Here is an 11,609-nt window from a genome sequence, read left to right on the forward strand (position 1 = left end):
ATTTGACAAGCGTGTCGTGTTACCAGCGCCTTATGCCTGTCTCTGTGTGCTGCATTAGCCAGGCTTTATCCGAGCCACTCACACTGAGACACATATGTATGCTGACGGGGGGAGGGGGGAGGAGAAAGTCGGGGTCTCTGCCAGCCTTGTCACTTATGCAAAATCCCCTAATGGAGGCATGCCGAGGTGTAAGAAAAACAACAAAAAGCGGAAACTCGAGCATGGCAATGCAGCCTGGATGCTGTTGCTTTTCCTCTTTTTCTTGCTCGTTTTCTTGCCATTACATACAAATGCTCTTTAAGCGGATTTCGTAGCGTTTTACTTGTTTGCCATTGTTAAACTGAGTGCTCAGCAGAAGGCAGCGACTCCCAGACGGCCACTGGACCAGCGGGATACTCGTTAAAGCTGAGCTGGTCCTTTCGGGCTTTCCGATGGTTTCGGGATCTTTGGCGGGGGTTTGCCCAAAGGTAGGCGAAGGAATATGGTATTTCCAAAGAGAATAGATTATAGTATAACTACTAAGAAAGGTGGAGAGATTTGTCAAAATTATTACATTTTTAATTTCAAATTTTTCAAGAACAAAATAAAATAGTGTTTGTTTAAAAATGTTTCGATTTATTATAAATATATTTAAAAATATTTAATAAATAGTTTAATTATTATTTTTTTTAACCAAGTGTCAAAGCTATCAAAAAATAAAATATTCTTATATACTACTGACTTACATTAATTATATTAATTATATTTTAAAAGGTAATCTTCACTGTCGATCATGACGTGAAATTGAGTTCCTAATTTGATACAAAAAATCAAAACTTTACCGAAAGTGCTTAGGCATATTTTTCTTTTACTTTTCCTTTTGGGGCTTGTCGACCGAAAAAAAACAGCGGGGAACAGTTGGCAAACCCTTTTAATTATGCCCGAACATGCGCAAATATTTTTCTTATGGGCGCTTCACTCTTCGCTGCTTAGCACTAATTAATTCCCGGCTTAGGAAAAGCTCAAGTGTGTGTGTGGATGTTTGGCCTGCTGACTTGGGACCGGAAAAGTCAACGTTGGCCCCCAAAATTTTAATTAAATTATACTAAGTATATTTGCCTTATTTGATAAGACATAAATATTTACGATCACTTGAGAAAAAAATGTGGTTAAATTCTTTTGATTTCTCTCAAGTAATATTAAATATATCAAATATATGAAAAAGCACTGCATAAGGATATAATATATACGGTAGTAGATTTTTTTTCGGTTTCATCTCGATTTTTTATGGAATCACATATGCTAGGAGCTTGAGATTTGCGCCAGCCAGCCTATGAATTATTCCGCTTATTGATCCTTATGTTCGGCCATCAGTAAGTGCCTCAAATCAGGCGTCAACTTCCACCCATCGAAATCAATCAAGTATAAGGCGCAGACGTTTGCGATTTTACGAGGCGAACGGCATCAGAAACAGCAACAAAAAGTAAGAAAAGAAATGTCATAAAACTTATTTACTTAGCACCAGCAAAATGGTCCACCCAGAAGTCAGGTTCTCCTTAAACAAAAGGCAAAGGAAAGCCGAACAAAGCGAGGAAAACGCAGAAAAACAAGCGGAAAGCAAAGTCAAGTCAACGAAAATGGGGCTGTCAATAATCATAAAATTCCTGGGGAGGAAAAGTGGGGGAAAAATTCCGAATGGGGCCAAGGAAGCGAATGAGAAATGAGATCCAATGCGATGAGCTCCTACTTGAATTTGTTAAATTGCCTGTGAATGACAAATATTGTGTTATAATTTCTATTAAGAAAATTAAGCAGCGGCACCACATTGCGTATGCGCATTATTTAATTTGTCTAAGTGTTGTCGCAATAAAGTAGCCATGAAATGTAGTCCGTTTTCGGATTTAAAAGACACTGTTAAAGTGGGGAGATCTTAAAGGCCGAACGGCGTCTAATGGACAGTGACATAAGACACACACTGACAGCCGGGCCCAGACAGCTTTCAGCCCAATCCCCCATGCCGTCCAAGACGAGGGCCTAACGTGTTTGGACATGGCCAAGAAGCGTAGACAATGGCAGACACAAAGCGTCTTCAAGCGGGTGGCAAACACAGAATGGTGTCTTTAATTTTGCAGCCCCGACAACTTTCCCCTCCGCAAAGCTTTATGAATTTTATATGCACCCCGAAAGTCAGCTACATAAAATTGAAGTTGTTTTGAAGCGAAATCAAAATGGCAAAGTTAGGTTCAACAGAAAATGATGGTCTACATTCAGGCTCTAGCACTAAAAAAAATTGGTTTGTCATTAAATAAATTCCAAAGTAAAAATTAATCGATCGGAAAATTTAATTTTCTAACCTAAAATGGTAAAAGCAAAAGCAGCAAAGAGCATAATTGTATAGAGTGATTATTAAGTCCTCTTAACCATTTCCACTTTAACAGGGAACTGCAAATTAATGGATTCAATTTCCAATTTTTTATTGGTCAACTTATTTAGAACAAGGTAGTTCTTTGCAGAACAATTTTGGTTAGAACATGACTCAAATTAAAAGTCAAATTGTTTCCTAATTTGATTTCTACATTTCTAAAGCAATTGTTAATTACAAGTTTCCATTTCCCACATGCGGAAACAATATGAAATCAAGAGTCCGCAATAAATGGCGCTAAGGTTCGTTGGCTGGTCGTCTCCACAACTCATCAAAATGAGCAGCGGATACTTAATCTGATTTACTTGCCTCAGTCAAGTCAGAGCCAGCAGGATGGCAGTTGAAGCTCTGGCGAACGGAGCAAACAAGCGTCTTCATAAAAAGCGACATCTCGACCAGGCCAAGAGTGGTTGGCCAAGGGAGGAGGAGGGGGAGGGAGTGGCACAGTGGCGGAGGCGAAGTGGCAATGGTGGCCCAGGACCTTGGCTGCCATGGGCTGCTCATAGCTGGCGTTCTGCGGCGTTGTGTACATCATAAAAGAGCGATAAGATAACCAAGCCCAGCGACGCAAGACTATGGCTCTCGACTGCTCCTTCCTTCGGTACCCGATATCCTCTCGCCGTCATAAAACCCGCTGTTAATACCCTCTATATATTTACACATCATTTGGTATTCAAGTTGGGAATAGAGTTTTAAAGATTAGAAATTGAAATTAAGGATTCGAGTTAGAGTTAAAGTTATTAAACACTTAAAAATTAATATCAGGAACTTTTCTTCTCTGTGCTTTTAGGTTTAATCGATTAAAACAGGCATAAAACTTCCAAAACAGTTTTTAATTTAATATTCAACAGTTAATGCCATATACTAAGATTTTAAATTCTCAAAATCAAATCACCTCATGTAATTCCAATCATATCTAATCTAGTTTGCCAAATCACAGCAAAGAACACTAAATATTTTTGGAAGGTAGCTTTGTTCCTTTTGATTTTTTTCATAAAAATTTTATTAAATGCTTCTGCCATTAAAGGGTATTTTCAGCTTAGGGAGCCTTTTGCTCCCAACGCTATATTTGATTTTCATTGCCCGACGGTCATAGTCATCCTCCCGCCAAACAAGAATCTCCTGCCACTTTTTCCTCCTGCTTCGTTTGGTTTCTGAGCTGGCAGCATCTTTAGTGTGATTTATTTGGGAGGAGCACAATGTACTTTCTTTTCAAATAAATCATAAATTTCAACGCACTGCCTTGCAGTACACGAATGTTGTTGTTGTTGATGTTGGTAAAGCTCCAGAGCCGGCCACTCCCTCCAATCATATTGGCCCGTCTCCTGGATTTTCCCGGCATTTTCCAGCCCGAGTTGCGACGTCCTTTGGCCTATGGCCGCGCTGCCTCGGCAATTGAGTTATCCAGAAAGGCTATCTAAACAGAAAGGAAGATGTATATGCGCCCAGATATTTCATATTATATTTATTGTGTTTTTATGGCACTTGGGCATTTGGTCTAAGTCGCCTGGCGTTTTGTTTGTCCTGCTGAAAAATGTAAAACGGATCTCGACCCTCCGCAATGCCGCAGGGAGAATTATGAGCTAAACGCGACACGCATTTCAAAGGGGGCTGAGTGGGTGAAAGTGGGTAAAAGTGGGTGGTGCTCCCAGCGAAGAACTGACCAAGTTTCACTGGGAACACATGATTTGTGGCGCTTTTTGTTAAACCAGCGAGTCAAGTGAGATTTACTCCGTCGTGTTGGCTCTTTAAGTTTGGTTTACAGGCAGCACTTAGTTTTGAGCTGGACAGGTTTTTGGAAATCATTACCATTCCTCATTCAATTAGATTACAAACAAACATGAAGTAATTCCGTTTTTAGTCTATTTAAAGCAAGTTGTTAAGAGCAAACTATTACAAAATAAATTTAACTACATTTTCTTTATTAAATTTATCACAATTTGTTCTACTTTCTACCAACGCCCAGACTCAAATGCGAGTTACTTCCTTCTCCTTGTTGACCTCGTCGATTTGAACTTGAATGGGAGTACGATATGCACTCTGAACCATCATGGAGACCAGCACCATTTCCACTAGGATTAAGATGTTTATGATAGCTAAAAAAATATTGAAAATAAAATTAATCCGTTATAAAATTAAATTCAAAACTTTGAAATAATTGCTTTAAAGCTTAGAGTTATATTTTACTCATAGTTTAATTCCAACCACTCTGATTTTCGATAGAGGTACTCACTTTGCTTGTAGACGGTGTGATTAATGGGGTACTCCCCTCCCATTTTGATGCCGTCCAGCTGATCGTACAGAATCAAATACTGCAGTTTGCAAAGCATAACAACTAACTGGAGGCAGAACATCTTCTTCCTTAGCTGATAATCTCCGCGAACTTTTGTGATCATCCGCACCGTGATTTGAAGGGACCACACGCTAATCAATAAACACACCTTATTCACAACTCTTTTCAGGTAAAATAAAGGATCTACTTACCCTAGGACAATGGAGCACACGATGAAGGGGATGAAGAAGAACATGACCTGGCGGTAGAGCTGGATGTCCCTGTAGTAGAGGATGTTCATCACCAGCATGATGGAGCCCTGCCAGAAGGGCATCTGCCAGACCTGTCGAGAGAGGCAATCTAAAATAAGACTTCCTCTTTGAAACCCGTCTTCCTCTTAGCTCACCATGTATCGGGAGATGCAGAGCTTGGCCTTGGTGGGAATCACCATCGGCAGGCAGAGGCAGCAGCAGCAGCAGGGCGGGGTATTCAGCTGCACCGCCTCCCCGGCGGTCTCCTTCACGTAGTTCTGCTCCGAGTTCACGTAACGGAAGAGCAGGGTGCGGAAGACGGGTCCGCCGACCATGAACATCACGTGCATCACCGTGTGGCAGATGAACCAGGAGTATGGCACCAGGATGGTAACCAGGGCAGCCAGCGAGATAATCGGATACAGGGCGACCATTATAATCGAGGGGCTCAGGAGCGACTTGCTCAGGTGGCGACGCAACCGTGAGACCGTCGTGGCGAAGATGCAGATGTTGAGGATGGTGAGCAGACTGGCTACGAAGATGGCCAGGCTTACGAAGGCAGTCATGTCTGTGAGTGAGTTTGAGAAAATCCAATTAGCAGGGAGGAACAGAATTACATTTCAGGGCGAAAGATTCATAATACTAGTAAAGTGTTTATTTTAGTTTTGACTAAGGTATTAGTAACAATTTCCATTAATCTAACATTAACATTCCAGTAAGGCAATAGAAATCAATTTATTAACATGTATCTAGTTAAATTAGATTCGTTTATATTTTAAAAGCATTTACTCACTTTCATAATACTCGGCAACAGTTGGATGTGTTCGCAGGGTTTCTGTTTTGTTTTCCTGCAGATCCAAGACCTGTGATATCTCCTCCGTTGGATCCATCGATAAATAATCCTCGCTGGCATTCATTGTGCGGTTTTATACTAAAGGTGACTAACTCAAACTGGGGCAAGCTGGTGCAATACTTCCTGGTATTCCTTTACTTAGGCCACGACACTTCACTTCACATCTTTATCATTGTTCACACTACGCCAGTTAGCAGTCTTTACACTTTATTAGCACTCATAAATGTATCTTAAAGCTTGTGTTCGCTTTCATATATTCGCAAAGGGGTGCTGTCAAGGAAAATAGGGAAAACAGATACACGAAGAGACGGGTTATTAACCGATAATTAGAGTGAACAAATTGATTTGGGTTAAGATAAGATCAGCACTGCAGTTAATGATTTTGAATAGCTTGAATCGGACGCGGTTTTTTTGAACCATCATATATTAATTTAAATCTAATTCATGATAACCAAAACTCTAGACGAAGTGTTAATACCTTCAAGCACGATCCCTTGGGTATGATTCCATTAACTTATTATTAAGGGAAAATTGCTCTAATGACACTGCTTTCCCGAACCGATCTTTTCAGCAAGAGTACCCAACCTTGGGAGGTCAAAAGCCGACTGGAAGGAGTAACGCGTTTCACTTGATTTTTATATGAATATACAACCGCTCACGTGACAGCAAACACCAACAAACCATTAACGATTCCAAATGATCTGCACAAAATTCGCAGATTGAATAGAAATTCAAATAAAAATCTACGAGACACTGGCACAAACAGGCACCGAATTTAGTAACAAGCGGAACATGTATAATTCGTAAAAAAATATATAAGTCACACCAAATGGTCTTTAAGGAAATGCTCTCAATAAATTTATATTCAAAGCAATGCTTATTAGGAAATTAGCATAATACATTTTGCTGTATTTACACAACGTTAAGCTGGTAAATAACTATTTTTCAGTATTAAACCCAATTAATATAGGCAATACAAATAAACTCCAATGTTATTTTTAGTTTGTTTTACTTTTTTTTCCACTCACAACCTTTAATGGGCGCCGACCTTGTTAAACATTTCAAAACACATGGCCCATACTTGAACAGCTGAAAGAGCATATAGCCATCGTTAACTTATTAGCTGAAATTTTATTTCCATTAGGTCCAAATTTTCATAACGAGTCTGAGGAGACGAGCACGTGACCGAAGCCTTAGACGAAGAGAGTTTTTTGGTGTACAAAGAGTCCGAGTTGAACCCCCAAATAGAAACTGGTTTTCGAAAGCACAGACAGGTAACAGACCGGGCATACTAAAATACATTTTACGAGTAGCTTGCCTCATTGCACCGCGCGTTATGTAACCTCTTTGTTATTGTCCATTCCCAAACTGGTTTCGTATTTTTGCACTGTAATAATGCACACAATACCGTGTTTTAACTACCTGTAAACGCACTAAAACATGATTCAACATTTCGCAGCAGCAACGGCCTTCAGCTGTGCTCCCAAAACGTGTCAAAGTCCCCGCGATCTGACCTCAATTAAGTGTCAGACTTCAACGTATCCGGAGATGTGGAAGTGAACTAGAATCATGTCTTATCGCCGAACAGAAGCAGATCGCAGCTCATCATCTGTCGATCCAATTTCATCACCGAGCGAAAAGGGAGCACATCCATAATTAATTTACAGAACTGTTATAAATCATTTTCCCGCCAATTAGCGAAAAATTTGGGGATTCATCTTTGTGTTTAGCACATTCTCAGTTGCGTAAAGCAAACCGCGAAAATAAGCGTCATAAATATTATACGCAAGTATAAGCATAAAATGTATACAATCTTTTGGATGGATTTTTTAACAGTTTGCGAATAAGTTTGGCACGCTATAAACAGCAAGTAAACAGCAAGTTTTAAAAATAATCTGATCGTAATGGTTAAAGCGTGCCAAAAGGTCAGACTTTTTGAACTTACAAATTTTACTTCACCTCAAAAAATCAGTATAATCCATATTTTTGTCTACATATGGCAAACAAGATTACTGTATATAAAATAAAAAACAAAATAAAATAAACCTGGATTTGTTATGTAGGGGGAACAAATTTTTTATGGGCAAAAACTGTTTCGTAAAAATAATAATAAAATTGCACAACTCTCTCCAAAGTTGACAAAGAGAGTTTTCGTAATGAAATGTAAACATTGGCAAAAAACGAACAAACTTTTGCATTTCGCTGTTGGCACATATTTTGTGAAAACATTGTCAAATGAGCAACTTCTCTTTATGTTCATTCATATTTTTCTTACAGCTTTTTTAGGCTTTGTCATCTTGTGGCCGGCCCTGACTCTTAGCCAAGATATTTCCGAGCTTTTTCGGTTAACAAATTTTAAATATCTTGGCGAGACAAATCGCCTCAAAATGAATGGCAAATACACGACCTTACGCAATGCAAACGAATTGAGCAAAACGGAAAATGCTTGCAAAACCAAAATAAAACGGATCCCATAACCGAAAATCAAATGTAAATTCAATGCCTGGGAAAAAATCAGAACTCAGACCGCAAAATGTAATTTGTTTTCTGGTCGACAAACCGAATCATTTCCTTCTAAATTCGCAAGAGGAATTTTCGCAAAGTGAGCTGTAGATGCAAAGAATCTTTCCGTTTTCTCTTACTTAAGATAGCAATTCATTAGACGATGTGTCAAGACAAGACATTCGGGAATGTCAGCTATCTAGATAAAAAATTAATTATTTTGGCTTGTACGATAAGATGTTCAACTCTCAATTATCACATATTTTCATGCTCAAGTGATTTAAACCAAAACAACTTTGTAAATACGCAGAGACGTGTTGGTCTAAAGAACAAACATCCGGCTGTAAATTGATTAAGAAGAGTTAATATCTTATTGGTTGAAGCCACTGAAGAATGGTGGCTTTATTTATTATCAATTATCAATTAAGATGATAGCCAACCTAAGCACAAAGTGTTCCATTATAAATCTTTTAAGTCTTAACCAATTCATCACTCACTAAACGGTCTTGACAATGGACTTGATTGAATAGTTTGTAAGAATTTTAATTAAAGTCATATGCATTTCAACTTGTCGTTAATTCGTTTTGATTGCTTTGGCATCAACAAATGAAATTGGTGATTATATATTACATGTTCACACAGTTGTTCATATTGCTTAGGTTTGTACAGTGTTAAGGGTCGATCACGAGTTAAACACATTTAAGGGGAGAATCAATAAACAACCAATATTCATAGCACTGCAATTGGCTGAATTAATTTTGTTTAATTTTGCACTTTTCTCTTTTTTATGTGTTGCTTACACTTTTCACTCTCGCTGCTGCTTTTCTCTGCTATTTTGTGCAATTTTTAGCCGCGTGTGACTTATTCGCTCGCGCTCTGTTCATCAACTGAAAATGAAACTCAAAATATTGTAGTGCCCATGCCGATCACGAACGTGAATGCGCCCATCTCAGACCACGGGCCAAGTGTCGGCAATGTGGCTAAGTGTGTGTGCAGGTGAGTGTGCAGGTGTGTGTGTCAGCCGAAACAGAAAATAGCGGTAGCAATAGCAACAATACCTGCTGACGCGATGTGCTAATCGTCATTTGTCGACTTCAAACGCCGCTGCTGCTGGAAAAAGTTTTCTTAACCGCGGAAGTTGGTTATTTGCCGATCAAAAAGCATTTACTTTGACCAGCTGCAGTGACACGAAGAGGGGCTTGTCCCCCTAACACTTTGGTAAAAGAGTTGCGAAAAACAAATTTGAAAGTGAAATTGGGCAACAAAATGAGCATTTCAAAAGTGACCCATTTAACACGCAATTAATAAATAATAAAGAAGAGTTTTAAAAGTCTTGCTTATTGGATTTCATATTTCATAAGAAGATTTCATATACGACAATATGTGCAAGATCCCCTTACCATTTTTGTTTGCTTTTAATTTGTTTATATTTAATAAAACATTATACTAAAACAAACATTAATTTATTTCTTCATCTTATAATTTCACTAGCTTATTTACCACTGTGCAATTGAGAAAATGATAACCCTGTCTTCCGGTCTGGCCAACTCAATTTTCATCGCCATCGCTGACCACTTAAGCTAAAAGGTAATTTTCATAGAGGATAATTTTCTTATCGGAAAGTCCAGAACTTATGTATTCCGCAACAGAAAGCAATTAACATGTCCGACCAGGGGATAATTACTTTTCCAGTATTCGAAGCCACCCCTAGGGAATATAGGTCTCTGAACATGAAGTTCCTAATGGCGCATCAATCAACTCTCAATTTTCCCGCCCACGAGAGAGGTGCGATTATTTTAATAAGAGCAAGCAGTCAAACGCGAAAAATTCCCCACACAATTTGATATTCAAATTAAACTCATTAGAAATGCTATTAAGCCAAGTGGACTTCGTGTCCAAAAAACCGCCGGAGGAATGGATGTATCAAAAAACATAAATCTGAGGCACATCCGCTTACTAATTTAATGAGCGGTCCAATGAACCTTTTTTTGTTATCTCTCTTGGCTCGCAAATTTTGTAACCAATCTAAAGTTAAATGCTAATTATTCAACCCAAAAATTATGCAATTAATTACGCCTCGATTGCGAACCGGCAAGTTGGTACGTTTTTATTGCAGAATCTGCGGCGACTCATACAAAGGAATTGTGATGGCAGGGCGCCGTGCAACTCAACTTATAATTTGCAAATAAATCTAATTGTGTAAAGAGGGTCAGAGATGATAAGGCCAATTAGAGGAGGGGCTTGAAAAGGACGAATTTAAAGGCGGATAGTATAAAAAGTAAGAAGGAACAGAAGAGCAACTTGTGGAAGCAAAGTTTACAAACTTAGGCCAGTTTGTTGGTTATATGCTATGGCAATAAACAAAGAAAAGTAAACGGCGCCAACTTTAACCTTTATCTGCATTGCAATAAAGAATGATAATGAAAAGTAACAAATGTGGCTGATTATAAATTATTTAATTATATATTAGATTATAGAAACAATGGCAAAATGTTTAAGCTGCTTAAATTTGAATATTTTTATAGTCCGTCTCTCTGCGGAAAATGTTGCATATGCAAAACAAATCTCCGCGCACTTCCATGAATTCCTAACGCACCATGAGTTCCTTATTTTCTGTCAGCCATGATTGCTTGGCACCATTTCTTACCTGCAAGCGCCACTGCAACCTCCTTAATCCAACCTCTTTCAAGACCAACCTCCTCGGAAACTGGAGACTAGCGGCCAAGCTAACACTGCTCGCTGTTTAAAGAAAAGATACAATTTTTTGGGCCCGCGGCGACGCCTTTGAAGGCGACGTCGTGAATTCAGCGCCTCGACAGTTTTTTCCTGTCGGTTTTCATTTTACCGCCACTGTTTATTTGCCGCCTTTGGGTCTTTTATGTTTTCTTATTTTGCTCATTTTTTCGCGCTTGCTTTTTCGCAAATAAGCAACAATGCACCCGCCATCTGAATAACGCGAAAAGACGCTGGAGGTGAGATGGGAAGCCTGGCCCCCGGCTGACTTAGCGTTCATTTCTTGGGTCTTTATGCTCTCTTGATTCATTCAACTGTCGCCGTTGTTTCAACTTCAGTCCGCACTTTCATTCCTCCGCCCATCGTCCGTGTTGTTTGCTGTTTAACGAAGCAAATCAACAAATTGTAATGATGCCAAAGTCCTTTTCTGCGTTGCTTGCACTTTTGCCGCTACCCCCCACAAATTTCGTTTTGTTTTTATTTTTGTCCCAAATGGCGAACCCGAAACCCATTCAGATTGAGAAAAGCCCTTTGGTTGAGATCCTCGAACTTGGGATACCCAAGGTATCGTAACTTCTTATTGAACACTTAAAGGTA

General features: G+C 39.1%; 1 protein-coding gene across 1 annotated transcript; it reads right to left on the bottom strand.

Annotated features, from left to right (window-relative positions):
- Positions 1-4,247: 4,247 nt before the first annotated feature.
- Positions 4,248-9,158, bottom strand: LOC108088265 (organic solute transporter alpha-like protein). The gene is made up of 6 exons (XM_017185982.2): positions 9,080-9,158; positions 5,718-6,047; positions 5,080-5,492; positions 4,886-5,016; positions 4,635-4,825; positions 4,248-4,497 (listed from the first exon to the last, which is right to left on the bottom strand). Exons 2-6 carry the CDS (start codon positions 5,839-5,841, stop codon positions 4,370-4,372), a joined length of 987 nt encoding a protein of 328 aa, XP_017041471.1. The 5' UTR covers positions 5,842-6,047; positions 9,080-9,158; the 3' UTR covers positions 4,248-4,369.
- Between the last annotated feature and the right edge of the window lie 2,451 nt (positions 9,159-11,609).

The sequence above is a fragment of the Drosophila ficusphila genome, unplaced genomic scaffold, assembly GCF_018152265.1.
Source record: "Drosophila ficusphila isolate 14025-0441.05 unplaced genomic scaffold, ASM1815226v1 contig_106, whole genome shotgun sequence".
NCBI lineage: Eukaryota > Metazoa > Arthropoda > Insecta > Diptera > Drosophilidae > Drosophila > Drosophila ficusphila.

Bases quoted from the DNA above. Each gene is read 5' to 3' on its own strand.
- LOC108088265 (XM_017185982.2), bottom strand. From the start codon at position 5,841: ATGAATGCCAGCGAGGATTATTTATCGATGGATCCAACGGAGGAGATA. The intron at 5,017-5,079 runs GTGAGCTAAGAG...CTCTCTCGACAG, and splicing joins TCTGCATCTCCCGATACATG to GTCTGGCAGATGCCCTTCTG. The intron at 4,498-4,634 runs GTGAGTACCTCT...ATATTTTTTTAG, and splicing joins TCACACCGTCTACAAGCAAA to CTATCATAAACATCTTAATC.